General features: G+C 57.1%; 1 protein-coding gene and 1 long non-coding RNA gene across 3 annotated transcripts; one reads left to right on the top strand and one right to left on the bottom strand.

Annotated features, from left to right (window-relative positions):
* The first annotated feature begins 496 nt into the window (after positions 1-496).
* LOC119036341 (uncharacterized) lies at positions 497-4,533 on the top strand. Its single transcript, XR_005079973.2, has 3 exons — positions 497-892; positions 3,807-3,888; positions 4,456-4,533. It is a non-coding gene; the product is annotated as an uncharacterized LOC119036341 (long non-coding RNA).
* On the bottom strand, positions 4,303-23,778 carry VSX2 (visual system homeobox 2). 2 transcript variants are annotated; one of them, XM_037128077.2, is made up of 5 exons: positions 23,326-23,778; positions 21,981-22,065; positions 18,242-18,365; positions 7,085-7,265; positions 4,303-6,376 (listed from the first exon to the last, which is right to left on the bottom strand). In XM_037128077.2, the coding sequence occupies exons 1-5, from the start codon at positions 23,693-23,695 to the stop codon at positions 5,994-5,996; spliced, it is 1,143 nt and encodes a 380-aa protein (XP_036983972.2). In that variant the 5' UTR covers positions 23,696-23,778; the 3' UTR covers positions 4,303-5,993. The 2 variants fall into 2 exon arrangements, with proteins under 2 accessions (XP_036983972.2, XP_036983980.2); XM_037128085.2 differs by having other exon boundaries at positions 4,303-6,319.
* Positions 23,779-24,179: the final 401 nt, after the last annotated feature.

Genomic DNA, 24,179 nt, shown 5'->3' with positions numbered 1-24,179 from the left:
CCCTCCCAAATTTAGGGGGTTATAGTCCGAAAAATTTACGGTAACAATTCAGAAGTAAGAGGTTTTTACAAAGGAACCACTGGCAGGACAAGCCCCCCCACTGCCACCTGCCCTCGGGAGAACTTGCTCTGTTCCAGCCACAACTGCATCCAGCCGAACAAAGGCCGGAAGAAAATTTCACGTTTTCATGGTTTCCCTGCCCAACCAAACCATTACGTATCGGCACGGCCTCCTTGGCATTTCTGAATGGAGAGGACAGATGGAGAGGAAGGTGTCCATGATAGGAGGGGGTTGATGGGCACCAGATGAAACAGATCCCATTGGAAAGCCTGACATCAGAACCGGGGGAGTGTCCCCACGGGGAACAGGCGGGGGGGATGGTTGATGGGAGGGCCGGAGAGGTGATCATGTTGTTTGGATTTTACAGCCCCTTACAGGGCACAAAGTGCCTTGGACCAGGCTGGCGAAAAACATTCTCGTTAAATCTCCTAGAGATGAATAAAGTGTAATAACAACACATTTCACGCGTAACTGAAGAAGCCAGAGCAGTGGTGCTGCACGGGGCCAGCAGGTGACTACAGACCAGGCAGCTGCATTTTAAATGCTCACACAGGGACGGAAGACCAGGCCCAAGGTGAGGGCTGGAAAAAATACGTAGGCGAGCCAAGTTCCTCACAGTAAAAAAAAACTGTTGAAACTTAACACAAACATGCAATGTGGCATGAGTCAGCAAGTGCAGCCAGCACAGTAGAATTGAACCAGGAGAAACTGGAAATCGCTGTGGGAGGCCACCGCATCACTCCCTGACCCTGACCCCTCCCTGTCACACACAGACTCCCTGAAGTCCACCCCGGGAGCAGAGCCACAATCAGATGGGGCTCTCGGCTGATAGGTGAGGAGTCAGGGGGCAGGGGGTGTGGGAAGCTGACAGCCACGGCGAAGAGTTCGCACTGGGAGGGATCGGTCTGAATGAGAGTGAGCAGTTACTGGAGCAGGGGCTGCTGGGCCTGCCGGGCTGTGGCCGGGCTGTGACCGGGCAGGGACTTCACCGCTGTCTGAGTTGAGGAACAGCCAGGCAGGAGGAGAGGATGAGAGACCTAGAGAAGAAAAGATCTGACCCGGTGGCTCAGTTAGTTGAGAGTCTTCCCACAAAGCAAAAGGTCACCAGTTCGATTCCCAGTCAGGGCACAGGCCTGGGTTGCGGGTTTGGTACCTGGCTGGGGAGTGTACACGAGGCACCAATTGATGTTTCTCTCTCACATTAGTGTCTCTCTACCTCCCTCCTCTTCCCTTTCTAAAAATAAAGAAATAAAGTCTTAAAAAAAAAAAAGAAGAAAGAGGCGTCAAGGAACTACCAGGAGACAGAACGAGTCTCAGCTCCCCAGAGGTGGGTCTCGGTGCTGGGTGGTGCTGAGGAGTTTGAACCGGGAACTCAGCAGACAGAGCCCTGGGGTGAGAGACGAGAAGGAGCTGACCCCCCAAATTCCTTTGTTCTTTCCCTCTAGAAAAGAACTAGTTCTTTATTTTATTTGTAAAGATTTTATTTATTTATTTTTAGAGAAGGGGAGGGAAGGAGAATGAGAGGGAGGGAAACATCGACATGAGAGCAAAACATCTAATCGGTTGCTCCTCCCAGCCTTTCCCACGCACATTTCTCCCCACGCACATTTCTCCCCCCACCCCACCCCCCACCGCCCGGGACCGAACTGGCAACCCAGGCAAGTGCCCTGACCAGGGATCGACCTGGCGACCTTTCGCTTTGCAGGACAGTGCCCAGCCAACTGAGCCACCGGGTCAGAGCTAAAGTAGTTTATTTTTTAAATAAACTTTATTTTATAGCAATTTCTGTTTCATAGAAGGATGGTAAAGACCGCACAGAGCGTTCCAGGAAACCCCTCCGTCCATTTCCCCTGTGACTAACTTCTACCAAATAGCTGGAAACTTTGCTACAACCGATGAACCCGGTGGGCCGCGCCTCCACTCCCTGGGGGAGTCTGAGGGGAAAGGGCACTGCAGCTCTGCTGGGTGCAGGAGGAAGACTCCAGGTCCCCAGGGAGCCCGGGGTGCGGGAGACAGGAGGCCACATGGACCAGTCCCTGAGCACCCCCTTCACCCCCCGCTGGTCATGGCCCCACTTCCTTGCAGGCCACAGCACGGGGCCTCAGGGTCTCCCCCACCCTTCCTTGTCGTTGCCTCCTCTTCGCCTGACTCCTGCTCATCTGTCCTTGCCAGGCCTGCTGAGCAGCTCCGCACAGCCCTCATAAATCAGGGCTCCTTGCCCTTTTACACTCTTGCTCTTGGTGCACTCAGCCTGTTGGGCCCGCGGAGCCGGGACTAACATTTCCCTTCCAGGCACTGGGACCCCGAGAAGCCCCCCGGGAGCACAGGCAGCACGTTGCAAGGGCTCTGCTTGTGCTGCCCTGTCTGGCCCTGCTGTCCAGGCCCCTCCTCTCCCGTCCAGCGTCCTCCCTTTGCAGTACCCTCGCCTCTCCCCTCCGTGATGTCCCTCTGCAGAGAGCTGCATGCCTCCTCCCAGGCTTAATTCCCTGAGGTGATTGCCCGGGAGGATTGCTGGCAGCCCCCAAGCCTCCGAGTGTCCCAACTGTCCCCCAGATCTGAGGGTGGGCAGCTGCCAAGGACATTCCCCGGGCCCGAGGCTGCCTTGGTGTGGCCATCCTTCCCTTGTGCTCACGTGGGACCTTGCAACTGGGCGAGAGCGGTTGAGCAGATGTTATCGTGATTTAGAGCTTGGGAGAGACAGGCCTCAAAGGTTAAACACCTTGATCCAAGTTTATGTGGGGTTTTTTGTGTTTCGTTTTGGTTTTTTTTTTAAGAGAGGAATGGAGAGAGAGAGAGAAACATCAACGTGTTGCTTCACCCATTATTACATTCATTGACTGGTTCTTTTTTTTTAGTTCAATTTTTTTATTGTTTATGCTATCACAGTGTCCTAATGTTACCCCCAGCTCCCCCCACGTCCCCCGCTCCCCCCCCCGCTCCCCCCACTCCTCCCACTCCCTCCACATTGGCTGATTCCTGCATGTCCTCTGACCAGGAGACTGAACCCGCGACCTTGGCTCAGCAGGACAACCCTGACCAGCCGAGGTGCCTGGGCAGGGCCCCTGGTTTTGTTTTCACAGTCCCTTAGCTCACACTTCCAACACCTGAGAACAGTTACAGTTTTGTATTTTATTTGTGTGATTACTTGACTTCTATCTGCCTTTACTTTGCCCACCACCTGATCCTAGGGCCTTGTCCACTGGCTGGTACACCGATACTCCGTGTTTTTAAATTAGTGGACAAATGGATGAGTTAGGGGAAGATGATTCATTCATTCATTCACCAATGGATTCAGTGCCAGGCCCTCTGGTGGGCCCTGGGGATAGAGATGAGGAAGATATAATCCCCGCCCTTGAAGAAATCAGCCTTGAGGGGTAGACAGACTTGTAAGTCCCAGCACAATGCAGAAAATGCTTTAACAGAGGACTGTCCCGTGGGCCCTGGGACAACAGGGTCTGAGCCCTCCCTGGCGGACAGGCCTTGAAGGGTGGCTGCTGGGGCTGAGCGGGTGAGGCCAGGGCATTCCTAGCCCAGGGGTGCCAGTGAGTTCCACCTCTGAGTCAGTTTGAAATGATCTTAGGAGCTTTCTTGAGCCAACTCTCAAACGTACCCTCTCCATTCTGCTCCCTGCTGTCCAGTGGGTAATTCCATCCAGCGCACGGCCCAGCAGGCGGCCCCCCAAGTCTGCAGCAACCCTGGCGGTCTTCCTTGGCTGTTTATCCTACGTTCTCGCTTCTCTGTGACAGGGACCTAGCAGAGGCTCCCCTGACGCTCGGCTCCAGAGAGCGTGGCCTGTCCCATTTGCTGTTGTGGAATTAATGTCGGGACGTGAGTTCTTCAAGTGCACACATGTACACAAAAGGAAGGGGGTCGGAACTCTTGGGGGCCAAGGCAGGCTGTGGGTTCACCTAAGGTGTGAGGGCCGTTTGCAGGTAAGTACCAGAGGGGAAGGTCGGTGTAATCCCCCGTGTGGGGAGCAGGAGGGAAGTCAAGGGCTGGGACATTAGATGTGCCTGCAGTGGAGGAGGGTCCCCTATCACAGTGATAAATGCCACTCAAAGATGACAAATGCCACCCAGTGGAGAAAGGCAGGCCACAGCGCCTCTACAGTTGGAGCAATTTTAAAAGAGTCTAGCAATTCTGACCTAAAAATGACTTCATGGATTTGCTTTCTCTGCTGCCCACACACACACACAAACCCTCCTCACCCAGGGAGGACACCTGGACCCTTCCCCTGCTGTTTTTACACCAATTTTATTCTTACTTGGATCTTTACAGAAAATGGCACAGAAATCACAGGTTTAGAATACCTAGAAGTCATTACAGTTCCGTATTTCAAACACCTCGATATCCAGATTCTTTCTTCTCACTCTATGTACATTATTTACACGCCAGGGGCTACAGTCTAACACACCAAACCAACCGGGGACAAAGACGAGAAGAACAGGGGAGAGCTCCGTGAACTTGATGGGGAAGAAATCAACTTCTCATGGGGAATTAAAGCCCCAATTCACCGTCTCAAGCCTCTCTCTCTTGAGGTGTCCCCTGCAGAAGTGGGTGGGAGGGTGAAGAAATGCCATGGGGCTGAGGGGCCATGTGCCTGGTGGGGGTGGAGTACGGCTGCGGTCCGTACGCACGGGCCCTCTCATCAGCGGACAGAAGAAGCCGCCCGCCCCTGCTCCAGCACAGTCACCGTCTGCCTTACTCCGCTGGAGGTGCACCTGGCGTGAAGGTGCGTGCCCATTGCTTCCTTTGGGTCTAGTACCAGCTCCTGCTTTGCTCTCCTTCAAGACTTTTCTTATACCTTTCTTGTGACCAACCCTTGATGACTGTGTATAGCCCCAGGCTCACTCCAGGCTGGGCTCCCTAAGGACAGCCTGGATGAACTTGAGTCAAGGTCTGTGGCTTCCCAGGGTTTCATTAAACAGCTAGATTGGGTTGCTCCAAGGCAGGGCACATGCAGACCGGGAATCTGCGAGAAGCTCTAAGGGAAGGGTGCCTTGCACAGCGGGCCAGGGTCCCAGGCAGCATCTCAGGGGGGTTGGGATGCCTTAGATCACAACCACGAGGGCCCGGGGAGAACCTTTGGCTGCCCCAACAGTGCAGAGAGCCTCGGTGTTTGTGAGCAGTGCCCCTGGCAGCAGGGCACGGGCCCTGGACTCATGACAGGAGTTGTACAACCAGCACATGCAGTGCTGGCAGCTGTGCGGGGAGGAACACTGGGGCAGGCTGCGTGTGGAGAGGGCAGGCTCCTGGGTGTGACTGTGGAGGGCATGAGATGGAGGGTGGCCGAGGGGCCCAGGCTGAGCCTTCCCAAGTTTACCCTGGACTCCGGGCCCCTTTGATGGGGTAGAGCAAAGGGCCTGCAGGGCAGTACATTCGCACAGTAGAGACGCACACCCAGGCCCACAGGAAGGAAGAGGCTGAGGGAGCAGAGTTTGGAAGAGGACTGGGGTGCTCAGGACATTGGCCCTGGAGTGCAGGTCCTCAATCCCTAACAGGGCGGTGGCAGGCAATGGGCTTTGAGCCTGGGGGTGGGGAGAAGGAGGAGCAGAACCGCAGTCAGTTAGAGCTGGGAAGAGGGCTCCCGGCTGGAGAACACAGTGGGGTATGGTCTGGACAGTGCAAGTCACCAGGGGATTGAGTGAAAGCGGCTTGAGGGGGCGGTTCGGGCAGCAAAAAGGCTTCTGAGGCAGGGCTGCTGGGAAGAGGAGGATGTGAAGAGGTCAAGGCTAGGAGGGGGGTGTCTCAGCGCGGCCCAAAGCCTTGGCCAGAGCTGAGCTGTGTCTGAAGTCACCTGGGGTCATGGAGGGCCTGTGGGGCGGGGCGGGGGCCAAGGCCAGGCTGGGCCCTCCCTCGGAGAGCACCACCCGGCACCGCAGGCCCCGAGAAGAGCAGAGTCCTTGGGGCTGCAGTGGCAGCGCGCCTTTGACCTAAGCCACGTCCTCGAGCTGCGGCGGACTCAGCTTCTCTGCCGGCCTGTCTTCGTCCACGGCCTCCTCCTCTGGCTCCTCTCCGCCCCGGGACCGGCTGCTGGGCCCCGACACAGTCCCCAGCACTTTGGTGCTGTGCTCCTGCGCCCTGGCGCGCAGCGCCGCGATGCTGTTCTCCCTCAGTTCCTCCTGGGACATGCCTGCCGCTGGGGCGTCGGGGCCCCGCTCCTCCAGCTCCGTCTTATCCAGCTTGGGCAGGGCCTGGCGCTCCACCTCGGGCTTCCTCCCCGACTCGGCTGCTGCCTCCAGCGACTTTTTGTGCATTCCTAGAAAGAATTGTTGGTATTCGGGTTTAGAAAAGCGCCTGGGAAAGCCATCTTGAACTGAAAACGGCAAAGATAGAGAGAGGCCAGAATTAAGGACGAGCAGAAAGCCTTACTTCACACACCGCAGTCACGCAAGTCCCAGGGCGCGGCGGGGCAGCGGGAGGGCTGCAGAGGGCTCCTCCCAGCGAGGCCCCGGATGCCTGGTCCCCTGGCAGCCGGTTCTCTCCCTTCTTTAGCCCCGCACTTGCCCCCCCCCATCCCTCCCTCCTGGGATTCCAGATCTTAGAACCCCAGACAGGCTGGTGCTGCTCCCAGATGGCAGGTGGAGGAAGACAGCAGGTGGAGAGATTTAGTGGGAAGAAGTCCTCCGGGCAAAGCCAGAATGGTGGCCAAAGGGACCTAGGGGCCCCCCAAGTCCAAGAGGGACAATTTCACTCATCAGAAGCCCACCTCCCACAAGGGAAGAAAGGGCGCAGACCCTGGGGCCACAGTCACACTCTCCTCAGAGGACAGAAGAACCCACAGTCGGGACCTGTCCAGGACGAAGGTCCTAGGCACTCATAGATGGTGGGTACAAGGGGTGGACACCACGCCCCAGGCCCAGCCTGGCCTTGGAGCCGCCCAAGGGAGAGGAGAGGCCTGCTCTGGAACGCCTCCCATCGGCTGCTGTGGCCAGGTCTCTGCTCCAGGGCTCTGTCCCCTCCCCCATGGAGCCCACTCTCCTTGCTGCGGGGGCAGGGCCCCAAGGAGGGTGTGGGCTCTTACCCAGCAGCCACGGGGCACAGGAGTCCATGATGCCATCCTTGGCAGACTTGAGGATGGACTCGGGCAGGGGGATGGAGTGCCGCACCATGGCCCCGTACAGGCCGTACTCCGCCATGACACTGCTCCGGCCCCAGCACTTCTCTCGCTTCCTCCACTTGGCTCTGCGGTTCTGGAACCAGACCTGCAGGTGCAGATGGCCAGGTCAGGGGTGTGCCCCGGGGGGCACTGGGCCTGGGCTCTGCCCCAGGTCTGTGGAGCTCGTGACTCCTGGTTTCTCCAGGTGGCTGTCCTTACTCAAGCTCACCTGTCCCACGGTACCCAGGGGCTTCCTCCAGGCTCAGCGGAGCCCACCAGAATGAGGACACGTGAGAACACGTTGGGTGGAGTGGGTCTCCCTCTCCATCTCTCTCTCTCTCTCTCTTTTTTTTGGATGGGATGGGGATGCCTCTAGGACAGATTCTTGCAGGTGAACATTTCCCAGTGTGGTCCTCAGTCTGCAGCTGAGAGGCCTGACCCTGGTGGCTGTCTTGTGACAGGTAGCTCACACCTTCTGGAAATAAACAGCATCTCTTTTCTGACTGGCCAAGGGACAGATTCCTTTCCAGGGCTCGGAATGGTGGTGTCCAGAGCTCCCGCTCCACCAGGACTCCAGGGCCTACAGCAGTCCCGTGAAGGCTTCCAGGTGAGGGAGGCCTTGGACGGAGCAAAGGGCATTGCATCCTGACATCCTGGAGCCTGGGAACGGCCCCAGTCCCAAAGCAGAGGCGGGGAGGCTCCCAGCCCTGCGCTCTGCCAGGCCACAGTGCCGTCCGTCTGTCTGCTCTCCTCAGTTATGGACCTAACTCCGAATGGCATTTGGGGGACTTGGGGGCCGTCCCCGAGTCAGGGAAGAAAGCCAAAATTCTCAGTGGTGTGAGAGGCAAATGGGAGTGAGGACCTAGGAAAGCGTGGCTGGGGGCACTCTCGGGGAAGGTTTCTCTGGCCCCTAAACCGACTGATGCCAGGTGTGAATGGGGAAGGGTGTTGACCTGGGGGTGCCTGGAGTTCTCCAGCCCTGCCTGGAGGAGCTTCCAGGGCCCCTGCCATGCCTGGGGGAGGGGAGATTTCTGGGCCTCCCAAAGCAGCTTTCCTGAGACTTCCAGCAGCTGACAGGAGCCAGAGCCAGAACCAGGGGCACTGCACTGTCCCTCAAGTGGGTGTGAGGCCCGCAGGAAACTGGTGGGTGCTGCAAGGACCCCAGGCGGGCCGAGCCCCACCTGACCCTTCGCAGCCCCTCTGGCCCTGGAGCCCCGGGAAGTGGGGAGCAGAGGGGAGGGCAGAGGTGCTTTGGAGAAATCTATTAGTTTCCTCTGCGATTTCCATTCCCTCGCCTCGCCCGGTCCTCCCCTTCCCTCCGGCCCCCTCCCCCGCCCTCGGAAGCGGAGGTTTCAGCTTTTGATGAAAAATTGCTCCAGCTCTATTCAGGAGGCGGCAAAAGAAGAGTCGCCCCCAGGGGCAGCCCTGGGCTGATTGAAAAATAAGTTAATTTCAGTTTGAATCGATGGGCCTCAGGCACTGAAATATCACGGGAAATTAAAGCGGCTGCTCTCCCGGGAGCCGTGGCATTGACCCGCACTAATTAATGCTGGGGAGGCAGCGCGAGCCGCGCCGCGCGCCTCTCCCCTCCCCGGGGGACCCCAAACACTTCTCATTTAACTAATTAGACGGGGAAAATTGGGTGTTAATTTGTTTAGGATTTTTCCCCTCTTCCCCGCGGCAGCTCCCTCCCCGGCTCCGCCCCGCGCGGGGGCGCGGGAAATGAATGCGGGGCTCGCCGGCAGATGGCTGCCCCGGTCACTCTGCAATCTTCTCAGACTTGATTGCTTGATTAGGTCGTTAGCACATTAAAAAAAAAAATTGCTTGCCGTCTGGCGCTGGCGTGATGAGTGGGACGCGCAGCAGCGCCTGGGTAATTTATCTTTTTATACGGCAAAGAATTTGATTTCAATCTGCAGATATATGGGGCGCCTTTGACACCTGTTTAACATCGCGCCGCTGACAGCTTAACCCTTTGCTGCCTCGGCCCGCGGGGCTGTGAGTCGGCGCGCCCGGCCCTTCCCGCCTCTGCCGCCAGGTGGCGGAGTGAGCGCCCCGACGCTCACGGCAGCCCCGAGTCTGCAGCTGAGCGCGGCGGGCCGCATCCGGCAGGGGGCGCCCCAGCCGCCTCTCCTCACACCCCCACCGCCCCAAACAGACCAGCAGTCACAGACTCGCTGTGCGGGATTGCGGAAAGACCGCGCCGTCCACGCACAACTTTAAGTTGACCCACGTGTGTAACCATGTTTTGGCATTTCTCCATTAGTAAATAACCTTGCCCTCAGATGCCCCCAGCCTTTCATCAGGACATTGGCCAGAACCATTAGAAAACGATCGCTGGCCCCCTCTAGGGTGGGACATATTTTTGATACCACCGGGTCCTGGGGGCGCTGGAAAGCCAATGTGCAGGGCCTCCCCTGGTCCTGGCCCAGACAGCCCTGACTGACCCCTGCCCAGGAAAGACTGTCCATAATTCGAGGGCCATTAAACGGCTGCACTCCGTGCACTAAAGTTAGAGAGCCAGGGCGATGAGCCGCGCTGACTTGGCCCCAGTCCTGGCCTGGCTCTGCCTGAGACCTCTGTCCCTTCCATCCTCCTTTCCATTAGCGCTTGGTCGCCCTCTCCGAGTACCCACTTGTCTCAAGCTGTCTTCTCCCACGGAAGATCAATCTAAAAGGACTAAGCCACACACAGATATAAGCGACTTCTGGTTTCATCCACCTCTCAGAGAAGACAGCAAAGAGTGAACTCCTGGGGGACGGAATTCCAGGCGCCTCCTCCGACCACAGAGGGTTGGGAAGGCTCTCTTTATGAGTCTAAGCCAGCCATCTGTTTCCTAGTCAGGAGATGACCTTCCTGCTTGAACACAGTGCACCGTAAGACAAGGCCACACCCCTTAACTGGAACCTGACTGCAGAATGTTTTGGATTTCGGAAAGAATGGGTGACGCATATACCACGTGTTACATAACACCCCGCAGCGGCGGCGGCGGCAGCAGCACATTATAATCAAATCCATTAGCTGGCTTCCTGCCGCAAAACCTATACATAGTCACGCTCAGAGGTATAAACAGGGTCCTGTCCGGCGTCATGCCACTAACGAGTTTTGATTCCAAACTCACTTGCAGCACAGTTTGGATTTACGGATTCTGGAGACCGGTCTGTGGAACACACAAAGGCAGCGACCCCTCCCCCAGTGTGGATGCCCGGGAAGGTGTGCTGCCCCTGCTTCTCTGGGATTTCGTGAGCCTCAGTGCTTCAGATGGGCGGGTGGGGGCGCAGGCTCTCAAATAGAAACACTGTCATTACCCGAACACTCAAGAAAGGGTTGCAGACTTGGGATTCAACTCGTAGCTGGGGCCCTAAGATGAACCTGGGTCTCCTAATTTGGGGAAATGAATAACTGGTCTGCAGACCAGACTTTGCCTGCACACCCCCAGGGGAGTTGGCGCCAGCTGGTCACTCAAATCAGGAGTCATCCGGACCCTGGGTTATGGGCTCCTGGAATGCCTGGCTCTCTGCGAAGGCCAGATGCTGCTCCAATTCATGGAGTAAACCTGTACAGCCAAAACAATTTCTTTTTAGGACGATTGGCAGGGAAGCTGTGGCGGTGGTGCCTTGGAGGGGAACAGACAAGGCATTAGAATTAACCCTAACCACTCTTCACATTTGCCTTTCTCTCCCCTTCCTGGAAGCAACCAGCATGTGTTAACAGAACTTAAAAGTTTGCAAGAAGCACTGAAGTCAGCCTGTCCTGAACCAGAATCCCCAGCTTTGACAAAAACTGCTATGCGATCTTGGACAAGTTACTTTGCCTTCTCTCAGTCTCGGTCTTTTTAGATATAAAAATAAGAATACCTGCTTTTCGGGGCTGTTTTGAGGGTTAATGAAATAAGTGAAAGTGCTTAAAAGCAGTACTTGTCACATAGAAGGTGTTCAATAATTGCTACTTATTTCAGTGGAGGTGCAGAAAATCAGCGGGAGTCTCCACCCAAGGGACGGGTTAATCATCGGCATTACCTGCCCCGCTGGCCTCCTCCACATGCCCTTTAGTAAGGCTGGATGACAGTAAGAACGACAACTTGGGGGGGGGGGAGGCAGTGTGGGGAGCAAGGACAGAACTAACCTTCGGACTAAGATTTTAATACAGATAGCCTCTAGTTTCCCCTCTAGGTATCTGGAGGGTCGAACAAACGCCCCTGCAACTCTTCCCACATTTCTAATATACTCCAAACCCTGGAGGCACAGAAGCAAGAGAACACCAGGCAGAGCCCCGCCCTCACTGCAAGGCAGCTGGGATCAGTAGGGAGCTAGAAAACCAAGGCTGGGGACCCTGTCGGTCTCTAGTTGCCTTTGTAACCTTGGATGCATTTCTTAACCTTTCTGACTTCCAGTTCCTCATCTGCCTGTGATATCGCTTCCTCAGGTTTGTTGTAAAAATTAAACAGATAGTGCATGGGAAATGCCTGGCGTGTAGTAAGAACTAGAAAACTGGCTGGACACTGTATGAGTTTTGTAGGTGAATGTGCAACGAGATGACGCTTTGCTTTCCAACAAATGGTCAGTGACACTTTTTTGCATAAAGCCCGGTCCCCCCATCTCTCACCTTTGAGATCCCTGGGCAGCATCTGGGCCCTTTTCCCTACTTGATCTCGTGGCTCTGACAGGCCCAAACTATTCTTGCAGCCCCTCTCCCCCTCACTTCCTTGACTGCCCACTTTCTAGAGGAGACTGCCCCTCTTCTTGGGAGAACCTGCGTCGAGGTGCCAGTGAGGATCAGAGCCCTGCCTTACAAGTCAGGGCTCTGAGCTCCTGAGAAGGTGACACCGAGTCACCAGGTTTGAAGCCCCAGGCAAATTTGTGTTGAGAAGATCTTCTGGCTCTGGAAAGAGCCTGGATTTCCTGGTGCATTTCCCCCCAAAGGTGATGCCCCACTGGCTCTGAGGAAGCCCAGGTGGAATGCCCCTGCCCGTCAGCAGTTGCTCTCTCCACGGCTGGCACAAAGCATCCTGAGAGCCTGTGCCTCCAGGGATGGACTGGACCTGGGGAAGGGCTCCTTGCTGGGCTTGTCTGCTGCAAGGGTGCACATCAGGCAGCCCAGGCACCTCTACCAGCTCTTTCACCTGTACGAGCAGGTGCGGCTGGGCCACGGCCTCTGTGGTCACCTCACAGCTCCCGTCTGGCATAGCCCCATCTCTGGATCTCCCCAGGACGGCATGCCCAGGGCTCCTTCCCTTAAGGATTTTCCCAAAAACCTTCTGCAGACCTTCCAGGACTGTGCCCCCCACCAGGAGACATGGAGACATCTTGCACAATAGGATGCTTTTTCCACATTCTGGTCACTTGGCTACCCCAGACCCAGCCCCCTACTCTCGCTCCTGCCATCAGGCCTGGTTTTGTCGGCCATGTGGCAGTTTCTGTCACATTCACCCGGCATCTCCTCTCCTCTAGCTGGAAGCTGATTAATTTGGGCTCATTGCTGGTGTGATTTAACGACCTCACATTCCATATCTACTCAGCACTTCTGACACTGTACTTCAGCACACCCCTTTCAATCCCAGCTTCAGGCTGAGAAACCTGGCCTGGCCGCAGCCCCCGATGTCCACTAGGGGGCAGCTCTGCCCATTCTTCCTGTTAGTGAGCCCCAGGCAGCATCCTTCCCTGCACCCCTGAGAGGTCATCTTATTCCCCAGCCCATCTCCTCACCCAAAACCCCACTTTCTCCCACTTAACCTAACCCACTCAAAACACAGAAACTCCTTTCCTGAGTCTCTGATGCGGCGTTTTTGCACTGGCTGCGCACAAGCACCTGCAGAGCTTCAAAAACATGTGGGTGCCCGGGCTCCACACAAAACCAGTTACATCAGAACTGCCGGGCGTGGGAGCCCTGCATGGATATGTGAGAACGCTGTGGCTATTTTGTGACTGCCAATGTGTGCCGTTTGGGGGACCTACTCAATAGTACTGTAGTAACTATATAAGGTGTCAGGTGAGTGCAAGACTTAAATGTCTAGCCATGGCTGGTGTGGCTCAGTGGATTGAGTGCTGGCCCGTGAACCAAAAGGTTGCTGGTTCGATTCCCAGGCAGGGCGCATGCCTGGGTTGTGATCCGGGTCCCCAGTTGGGGGCATGGGAGAGTCAACTGTTTGATGTATCTCCTTTCTCACACTGATGTTTCTTTCCCTCTCTTCCTCCCTTCCTCTCTCTATAAACAAATAAATAAAATCTTTTAAAAAATGTCTGACCACTAGGTTGTACACCAGAAACTAGTAGAATATTAAATGCCAACTGTAATAGAAAAATAACAAAAATTTTTAAGTGGCTTAGTGACTCTAATAAATGTCCCAGGCTGAGACACACAGCAACCCTTTCCCATCTGGGTGCCTATCTTCTTACTTCTGGAATATAATTTCCCGAAACTTCATTCCCTTCCCTTAGGCAGGGCCCGCTTTAAAGAAGGCGGAATCCAGCAGCGCCGGTCAGAGACTCCAAACTCTGCCGGGCAGCCAGGAGCTGTGAGACCTGGCGGGGAGATGCGGGCTCGGCCCACTCTGCATGTCCACATCTCTGCTGTGCAGGCATTTTTAGTAAGTACGATTTTTATCAGAAAAGAATATGGTAAACGAGTAAGTGAATATACACATACACCCTGATTGTATAATTCTAGGAGCAGGTGATCTCACAGAGGAATGAACATCGGTCTGGAAACCTATTTCCTCTTCCCCAGACCTGACACCTGGCAGGGGCTTCCGCAAGGCCGAGCTCAGCACTTTCTGGAGCCACAAAGAGGATGGCGTGCCTGAGCTCGGTAGAGAGACTCGGAACCTCTTCTTCCTCCAGCAGCACACGGTGCCTCCCCTCCCCCACCCAGAGAGCTGCCAGCGGAGCTGCTTGCTGTCCAAGCCTATGGCGGAGGAAGCGGGTCATCACAGCTGCCGGCACTGATCACCCGGGTTTGGGCAGCGAGGCCTCCCTGTTTCCCTCAGGTGCTCTCACGTGACAGTCGCTGAGCACTGGGTTTGAGTGCATCTACCACTTAGTTCAGCTCTCAGGCCCTCATTGTCCACGTCCAGAAAGTGGGGGTGAGAAGAGCATCTAACTCATGTAGCTGCTGCGAGGACTTAATGGAATGAGGCATAGAAAGCACTTAATACCTGGGTCAATGGAAACACTTAATAATGCCAGTAATAATAATGCTTCTGTGGGCCTGTGAACCAAAGCATCATGGTTAGATTCCCAGTCGGGGCACATGCCTGGGTTGCAGGCCAGTTCCCCGCAGGGGACGCATGAGAGGCAACCATACATTGATATTTCTCTCCCTCTCTCCTTCCCTTCCCCTCTAAAGATAAATAAAATCTTTAATAATAATAAGAAGAAGAATGCTTCTGTTAAATTGGCATTTGGGGAAACACTATTATTATTATTTTACCAATGAGTAATTAGAGGCTCAGAGCTTGGCTTGCTGGCAGGGAAACAGCACAGAAGTGGCTGTGTTGGACTTTTCGTGTCTACACTGGGCTCTCATTAGATATTAGGCTGCAGACCTCAGAAATACCCAGGGGGTTACTTTTTTTTTAGATTTTATTTATGTATTCATTTTTAGAGAGAGTGGAAGGGAGGGAGAAAGAGAAGGGGAAAAACATCAATGTGTGGTTGTCTCTTGCATGCCCCCTACCGAGGACCTGGCCTGCAGCCCAGGCATGTGCCCTGACTGGGAATTGAACCAGCAACCCTTTGGTTTGCAGGCCGGCACTCAGTCCTCTGAGCCACACCAGCCAGGGCCAGGGGTTTAGTTTTTTAACAGATGAGGAAACTGAGAGATGAGAAGTGACCTGGCTTCTGCTAAGCCTGGTGGGTGTCGGAGCCAGAACGAAGATTCGGGTCCTTGACAGCCAGTCCAGTAACTTTTGCACCCACCTGGCGAACGCCTGACTCCAGACATGGAGCTTCTCATAACTGCCCTCCCCACCCCCACCCCCACGTCCCCTAACACACACACAGAGGCCTCTGGCTGATAGCTGGGGGTGGGGACCAGCTCCGGAGTGGTGGCTTTCCATCTTCAGACACCTGTTCCCACCTCAGCACTTTGAGAGGAAATGACTGGACGGGTGACCGTGGGGTGAAGCAACTGCTCTGGACTCTGCAGGGACTCGGGTCTGCATTCTGGCCTCTGCCCCCATCAGTAAAATGGGAATAGGAGTGGCACCTAGCTCACGGGTGCTCTGATTCCCTGGCAACAAACGAAAACTGTCTCTAGAAAAAAACAAAGGAAACCGGTTACCACTGGAGGGGCTGCTGGTGGGCGGTGGGGAGACTCGTGTTTCACCCCGTCGAAGAAGTAATTATTTTATGAGTGAGGTTTTTTGTTTTTTATTTTTAAAAATAGTACCTGGTGCTGAATAATGTTGGTTATTTTTATAAAGAAGTGTTGCCCTGGCTGGTGTGGCTCAGTGGATTGAGTGCCAGCCTGCGAACCAGAGGGTGGCCAGTTGGATTCCCAGACTGTGTGGGTGACAGGCTGGGTCCCCAGTCGGGGGCGCATGAGAGGCAACCACAGATTGATGTTTCTCTCCCTCTCTCCCTTCCCCTCTCTAAAAATAAATAAATAAAAATTTTTTAAAAAGAAGATATTTGACACAGGCCTCCCACCTGACCCCAAACTATCTCTTTTCCCTCGTTTCATGTCAAAGCACAGGCTTCAGACCCGAGCAGGAGGTGGTGAACAAGTGGGTTTCAGATGCAGACCTAGGTCCCTTTGTTCCCTCACTTATTAGCTGTGTGGCTTTGGCAAATTACTATGCCTCAGTTTCCTCAGTAACAAAAGGAGGCTAATGGTCCACCAGTTGCCACCAGGACTTATGCTGAAACCGAGGGAGCACTGGGCATGTGCAACGCAGCACACACACGGCTCATCGCGACTGCAGGAGCCGCTGCCACCCCATGTTACAGATGAGGAGTTGGGGGCTCTGGGAGGTAAGTGACTGGTCCAGAGTCACTCAGCTGGCAAGTGGCGAAGCCAGGACTCACACCCGGGCAGTCTGGTGTCTGGTTCGAGAACGGGTGCCCCATAACCGCCAGACCTCCCTGCCTCGCCTGTGCACACAGCACATTTAGAACAGCCAGTGCCTGGAAACTGTTGTGTAAATTATAGCTGTGATTGTGGCTGATACACGCTAAGACCTTTTCCAGGCCACGTGGTGAAACATTTAGGGACAGGACTGTTTGACAGCTCACAAACACCTTCTGGGGACAGCATTTGGCCAAAGAACCATGCGGTGCTCAAAGACGTGGAGAGAGTCTTGCCTCAGTTCTCCCGCAGCCACACATTCCACAGCCAAACTCACAGCCCCGGGGCGACCGCTTAACCCTCAGCCCCGCTCCTCCCTGCTGGCCCTGGTGGCTTCAGACACCAGCCCACAGACACCCCCCGGGGAACGTAAAGGAGCCCAGCCCCCATGTGCCGAGGCATCTCTAACAGCAGTTACAAGCACTCCCACCCACCACTGCCAGGGCCACGCAGGTTTTAAGACAACCCACTGAATGGGAAGGGACAAGCTGTTCGTTCCTTCCTTCTGGTCAGTAGTGCCCAGGTGGGGTCTCCCAGCAGGGAGTGTGTAAGCACCCACCCCATCCAGACACTTGTAATAGCCAACTCTGTGCTAATGGAGGCCAGGCAGAGGTCCCCCCAACACATCAGCGGGGTTGGGCCTTGGCTTACACAGACAAAATTACACACACACAAAATTCAGAGTCAACACCCAGCCTTACCCTACAGTAACCCCGCGGGGGGCGGGAGTGAGGGATCCGGGCCATGATGCATGGTGATGCGCAGATAATCTGATTACGAATAATTGAGCTTATTGTTAGTGTCGGTGCCTAAAGCCGTTGACTGGAATTCCAGATAGACTTCCAAGCGAGAGGAAGGCTCTTCTGGAAAAGCAGCTCATGCCTCATTTCCATTCTCTGGTTCTCCAGGGAGAGGGCACAGAGGCACCCACCACACCTTCTGTGGCTCCTTCTCTAGCTCCGCCCCCTGCCCCCAGTACCGCCCACCTGGAGACAAAAAAGGACCATGACTGGGAGGAGCTTGGAGCAGAGGGGTTTCAGGAAGTCAGGCCCCCCACTTCCCAGCCTCAGTAGTGAACTACTCTGGACCACTGAGGTGACGGGAACATCTTTTGGGTAAGGTTGTGACCCCGCTAAGGCCAACCCAAATCTTTGGGGAATGTTCCTCCCACGTCACTCACTCTTCCTCCTTGTGGAGGCCCCATCTAGAAATCATCAGACTTCATCTTCTCCCAGAGAAAGGATGAAGCAGCCCCGGTCCTGCCCAGCTGGGGGTGGGGGTGGGGGTTCTGGACTTGGGAAGGTCCTGTCACTAATGAAAGGAGGCCCTGCACCTCCCCGGCCGAGGATGTCCAGGTCCAGATCAGTGTGTGCTCGTACAGACAGAACCCTCCAGGAGAGCATGAGGGCTTACTGAGCCGCACCTGCAAGCACCTGTCCCCCGCCACATTCTGGGCCAGACCTGGAGAAGGAAGGAGCAGGAGCTCGGGGCAGGGCCAGCTGTCAAGTTGTGAGAGGAGGAAGGGGCCGCAGGGGGATGGAGGTGAGGGGAGCAGGAAGGGGAGGCAACCACTTCCTGTGGAGAGGGGAGCAGAGGGAAGGGGAATGGACTGGGGTCAGGGCTAGAAGTCACTCTTCCCAGGGACCCAAGAGGCCTGGAGCCACCTCTGGCCTTAGAGCAGACAGCTGTGCAGAGGGGACACCTGGCACAACGGAGACCGCGCTCAGACCCCAGGACCTCCCCGGAGCTCCTTCTCCCACCACGGGGCCGCAGAGTCTGTGAGAACTACCCCTCAGGAAGTCTGTGGTCTGGAACAGCGGGCCAGGCCACATCTACTGAGTCTCTTGTCCCCCAGAGGTGCCCACCTCACAAGGTTGGTGTTCAGCAAATACCCAACTACTCATGAGAACGTAACCACAGGCCAGCAGGCACTCACAGCAAGGGGGCTGGAGCCTGGGCCATCCACATCCCCAAGAATGGGGACATGGGAGAGAGAGGGACTTGGGGTTCTGTTACCTGTATCCTGTCTTCTGGCAGCTCCGTTTTCATGGCCAGCATCTCGCGGGCGTAGACGTCGGGGTAGTGGGCCTCGTTGAATGCCTTCTCCAGCTCCTCCAGCTGGTAGGAGGTAAAGATTGTCCTGAGGGAGGCAAAACCAGACACTCAGGGCCCTGGAAACGGGACGAGCCTGTCCCAGATAGGACAGAGTGGCCCTTCCCTACGCCTCTTGGACAGGCCCCAAACCCAGGGGCTCGCACAATCAGATACAAACTCCCTTGCACACACATGTGCACACACTTTCATATGTGCACATGCATGCACAGATGTTCACACACACACTCATAGCTTAACCCTCTTGACTTTTCCTCATTCCAGGCTGAGGGCCCACACTACCCTCCTGGTGATGTTGGGGGGGGGCATTATTTCAGCCCCAGGAGGCATTTCGTTATAGGAATCTCTCTCTGAAAGTGCTTTTGGGGGAATGGTGTTAATATAGGAATTTCAGAAAACCTCAGAGACCCCCTCTTCCTCCTCCCTCCCAAGGGTGAGGGCAGCCAGGTAGCCAAACGCCTCCCCCCGAGGGGACCTGCTCCCTGGGCTCCTCTGTGGGACAGAGAGTGGACCTTCCAAATGGCACTCCAAGTTCTAAGCCTCACCAGGGGATCCAGTGCCGCTGCGACCCCAGCGTGGCACACCTGAGAGGTGAGTTTACCACCCTTTCACCCACCCCGACACTCCGCCCTCCTTGCCCGCCTGGTCCACCAGCTTCTTAAAGCTGCTCCCAGAGCTGGGGGTGGGGAGCGGGAAGGGGAAGGCACCCCATGCCTTCCTGTGCTCAGGAGGCAAGGGCCACATTCCAACCAACCACTACACACGCTCAGTGGCCCACCCGTGGGGGGGCACTCGGTCGCCGTGAGAGGACGTCCCTCCACAGCCCCCAACCCCACAGAGCAGTTTGCATGGACCTGCTTTCAGAAGCTGGTAAAAGCTACCCCCTCTCACCCCAGGAAATCGTGCAGACGAGTATACTCTGATACGCAAAATTCTTCCTCCAACATCAGGGGCTCACAGACCTCCTTTCTGGAATAAACACACTACACACCCGCTCACAGACACAGATTCTTCTCTTTTCAGATCTTAAATTTCACCAAGTTCTAAGGGACCTTTATCTTGCTCCCCCATCAACGAGCCAACAGGCAATAGAGTCCGGATTCTACACACTCACTTACAAATCTGGTGCCTCCCTTGCTAAGCCTCTGGGATTTGGACCCTGGGACCAGCACAGGGGGTTGGGGTCCCCCACTGCTACCCTCACCCTCAACCAAACGCAGGAAGATGTACCGAGTTAGGCTCCTCCGTTCCTAGTGCTGGTGTCCAGGGATAACGCAGGGGATTGTGAGGGAGAAGGATTCTGCTCTTTATAGAAAATGACTGGTTTGATTCTGAATTGTTTCTCCTCCTCTCCTGGGGGCCCAAGATGAAATGCTTGTGGAAACAAAGTTATTTCTTCAGAATTTTGAAAACCTGCTGCTTTCTATTTTTCTCCTGCCCCTTACTGAAGGGCCCCGGGACGGGTCGTCAAAACAAACAACCCAAACATGCAAGCTCTTTTCAAAACGAGGGAAACTGAGGCACTTAGTTGTCTCGGCCAGATCCAAACAGAAGGCTGAGGATAGGTCATTCAACACCACTCAGGTGCCAGCCTCAGATCAGGGAGCCCACGCTGCAAACACCACACAGCCTGCATCTCCCCAACCTCCCCTCATTCCCGTCTCAGACCGAACACCAGTACTGATGGTGCCGACACACTCCCCAGGGGGCCTCCCTGCGCTCCCACAGTGTGACCCCGAACCCCTGCTCCTGGCAGTCAGCAGGAACCCAGGCCGACCGGGGTCCCACCATGTCCCGCCTGAGCGTTCCCGGGAAAGCGAGGAGGAGAACCGAGGCTGCCTCGGTTGCTGGCCCGCCCTCTCCTCCCTCCCCAACCTCAGCCTCGTCTCCTGTGTTTCTGGGCAATGAAACGATGCCCGGCTCTCACCCCCAGAGTCCAGGGGCTCTTCTCTGAAATCCCCAAAGGAGAGAAGCTCAGGAACACACATTAAAAAAAAAAAAAGAAAGAAAGAAAGAAACCGCACTGGTAGTCAGTGGCCATCCTCCTCTCCGCACAAATCTGCTCCCCTCGTGCCCCAGCACTAGCCCCAAACGCAGGGCAGGTGGCAAGCTGTTGTCCGCTTTCGCTGGGTGCCCCGGTGGAGAAGGTGGCAGGTGAGGACAGAGGGTCAGGAAGCTTAAGCACGGACTTCGGGCTGGGGGTCCGCCAGCTCCAAGCGCCCGTCTTGCCTGGGAACCCCTCCCCCACTCCCGGGATTAGCAGGGTTCAGCCCGACTTGCACCTGTGCGCCCACCTGTGGTCTGGTCCTGGTCCCCGGACCCCGGCCGGGAGCTGGCAAGATTAGCCACCCCCGGGCCAGCAGATGATGGGAGCCTAAGAGGTTTTAATGGATATTCGTTGGGAAAATGAATGTAAAAAGGGACCCAGGATCGCGACTAGAAAAAAATTCCGTTTAAAACCAAACAAACTAAACAAAAACAGACAGCTGTCTGAAAGGAGCAAACCGAGCAACCACATCCAAGTTCACCCTCATGTGAGCCGGGGCCCGTTGGCGTCTGAGAAGGGGAAGAGCCCTTTGCACAGTTGGGGGTCGACAGTGGGGTTTCCAAGAGCTAAGGAAGAGGGGTCCACAGAAAAGCCCCGAGAGAAAGGGTGCCAAGGGGCTGAGGACAAACCGGGGCGAAGAGGGAGAGGAGCGGGCAGGAAGGGGGCGCCCCGGCGGGGGCGGGAAAGGTCGGGAGACACCGAGAGGTTTGGGGTACCGTCCCGGGGGCAGCGCCTGCAGAAAGTCAGGGAGACCTTTGGTTTTTGCCCTTTTATTTCCTTTAGAAGCTTCTGGTAAATTTACACGAGGAACTGGTAGCCCACGGGTGTGGGTGCGGATCTGGGGTCAGGGGGTTTCTTTTCAGGATACACCTCTCCGCACGGATTGAATTTTAACTTTGTGCAAGTAATGCCTGTTTAAAGACATGTTTAGAAAAAACCAAAACCTCTCTACTTAGTCTGCACCCCAGTGCAGCCCACTCCACTTCAACTAGGGCTGGTGGGCTCATCCGGCCCACACGGCCCCCTGTCTCTCCCCATTTTACAGACAAGGAAACTGAGGCTCACAGAAGAAAAGCTACCTTTTCAGGACCACAAAACAGAAGAAGCCTAACGGGGAAATTCCCATCAACGCAGAAATCACGCTCGAGATTTCGGGGACGGTGGGAGCAGAAAGGCAGCGGGTCGTCAGCACAGGGACCGCGGGAGAGGACGGGGGCCGGGCAGAAGGCAGAGGAGCCGGCTTGGGTGGGAGACGGGGCCCGGGGCCCGGGGCCCGCCGCTAGGTGTGCGAGGCTCTCGCGCTGCGGGGATGCGGGCATGCACGGGGTCCGCCAGCCCCTCCATGGCTCTGGTTTCGGGCCGGGGCCTTTCCTTTCGGTGCCGCTTCCCCGGCGGCCTCTCGGCATCCTGGCCGGGCGCAGCCGGGCGCCGAGGCCCGGGAAAATGTCCCCAGATAACGGCCACTCTCCTCGCCCGGGCGCAGCCTTGGACCTCACATCTGGAGGCGACGGACACCGGGCCCGAGAGACCCGACCCCCAAACGGGGGTGGCAGGGGTGGGCGAGCAGAAGTGGCGGAGGAGCCATGGGGGCCTTACCTGTGTCGCCGCTTCTTCCGTTTCTTGGTCTGGTTTAAAGCTGATTTGGACATTTTTCGGTCGCTGGAGGAAACATCTTCAGAATCTGAAAAGCGGGCGGAGGCACATGCGGCAGAATGGGGGGCGCGCCGGGCAACGCTGGGGACGCCAGGCGTCCCAAACCCGCCAGGGCCCCAGCCCCGACCGCCTCCAGCGGCGCCGGGGACCCGCTCCGCCTGCCCGGGGAGGCCTCCTCGAGGCTGCCCCCGTCTCATAGCCCGGGCCGGCCCGACCCACGCCGGCGCCCGGTCCGGAGGTTTTGAGCAGATTTCGTTGTAAAAGAGGCACAGGCCCCAGCGCTGCAGGAGCAGGGACAGAGGGGGAACGAGGCGGCCCAAAGGGGTGTCGCGGAGACCCCCAGAGGCGCTCTGGGCTCCACGCCCTGCCCTGCGCTTGCAGCCCCATCGCACCGGGCCCCAAAATTGGCCCCAGGGAGCGGAGTTGGGGCGCAGGGAGCTGGGTGCCGGGAAGGGCTGGGGTCTCCCTCGGCACAGCCCCCTTTTTCAGAGAACGCACGACGCGCCCCGGCTGGAGACTGGAGACACTGCGGCGCGACACTTTTCGTTGCCCCTCCGAATAAAAATAAATAAAACGGTATCGAAAAATCGGGGGAATCACTGAGCGGGCGGGGCCTCCAGGAGGGGAAACTGGCCCGGGGAGGGCGCGGCGGGGTCACCCAAGGGACCGGGGACCCCGGAGGCGCCGGGACCCTATTCACTGTGGCGCTTCGGTGGAATCCGATCGAGGCCGATTCAGCCGCCGCGTTGGCCGGGTTGTCCAAGCTCGTGGGGCGAAAAATAAATCCTAACTGACCAACGCGGGGAGTTCGGCCCGGAAAAAAGGAGAAAGGAAAAGATCACTTCGGGCACCTGGGCAGGAGCCGAAGCTGGCACCGGCTGCCTGGCCGCCGGCGCACGGAACCGAGCCCAGCTTTCCCGGGTCGTCGGGGAAGCTGGGGCGGCGGTGGAGTGGAGACACCGGGGGCCGCCAGCCCGCCTCGCGGGCTCCGACACTCCCAGCCCTGTTTCCAGTGGGGCCTCGACTGGCGCCACATCAGAGCCGGGACCCACGCCAGGACGAGAGGACAGCGCGGCGGCCCGAAACGCTGGGGAGGAAACCGGGAGGCGCCCGGAGCATCCCCGCGACCCTCGCCCGGGCGCGCGGGCCCCAGGCCGCGCTGCGACCCTTCAGCCTGGCGTGAACTTTTGCTCCCAGAGAAGGCCTTGCGGTGCAAGCGAGAGCCGACGGCGTGGGGTCCCGGCTCTCGCCGCGAGTCAGGTAGCCACGCAGCCTTGCCCTCACCTACCCGAGCTGGCCGTCTGGCTAGTGTCCAGCGGCCCCGACGCTCTGCCCAGCGGCTGCAAATGGACGCTCTGCGGGTCGGACAGCACTTCCAGGAAGGTGGGCTGCGCGTAGAAGCCGGGGAGCCCCCCGGGCCCCAGCAGCCCCATGCTGCCTACTCCCGCGGGGCTGAGCACGGAGCGCGCCGCCAGCAAGTGCCCGGAGGCCAGGCCGTCGAGGGCAGCGCGCGGGTGGGAGCTGGGGGGCTCCTTGTTCAAGCCCAGGATCTCCTGAATGCCGAACCCTGTGCACCTGGCCGGGGCGCTCCCCGAGGTACTCTTGGCCACTGTCTCTGATTTGGGCTTGCTCAGCGCTTCTCCCGCTTTTCCCGTCATCTCCCGGCTCTTTGGAGGGGCCGAGGCCGCGGGTCTTTAGCTCCCCCCACCCCCCCGCCGGGCTCCCCGCTTCGCGAAGTTGGTCCCAGGTGCCCCCTCCGGTGTCTAATGCTCTGGAGCCCCAAGGAGATTCCCCTTTTATCCAACCAGGCGGCAGCCCAAGTGGGGTCAGAGCTGAGCAGCCAATCACCGGGGCCAGGAGCGATTAGGAATTCCAAAAAGCTGGCAGCTCCCGCGGCCGGCACCAAGCACCAGGGCCCAGGGCGCTGGGGGCAGGACGCCCAGGAGCAGGGACCCCCGGAGTCTGAGCGGAAACAACAAAGTTCAGGGCGGTTCCAGGAGGCGGGGTGGCTCGGACCCGGCCAGAGCCTGGCTGAGCCATGTCCCTGGAGCCGGGCGGGAGGGTGGGCTGGGGGCAGCTGCCAGCCCTCCACCCTCCCTCACCTGCTTCAGAGGTCCGCAGGGCCAAAGAAAGCCCAAACGC

The sequence above is a fragment of the Artibeus jamaicensis genome, unplaced genomic scaffold (genome assembly GCF_021234435.1).
Source record: "Artibeus jamaicensis isolate MK-2021 breed Jamaican fruit bat unplaced genomic scaffold, CSHL_Jam_final contig_851, whole genome shotgun sequence".
Lineage (NCBI taxonomy): Eukaryota > Metazoa > Chordata > Mammalia > Chiroptera > Phyllostomidae > Artibeus > Artibeus jamaicensis.
This window is presented reverse-complemented; position numbering and strand designations above follow the sequence as displayed.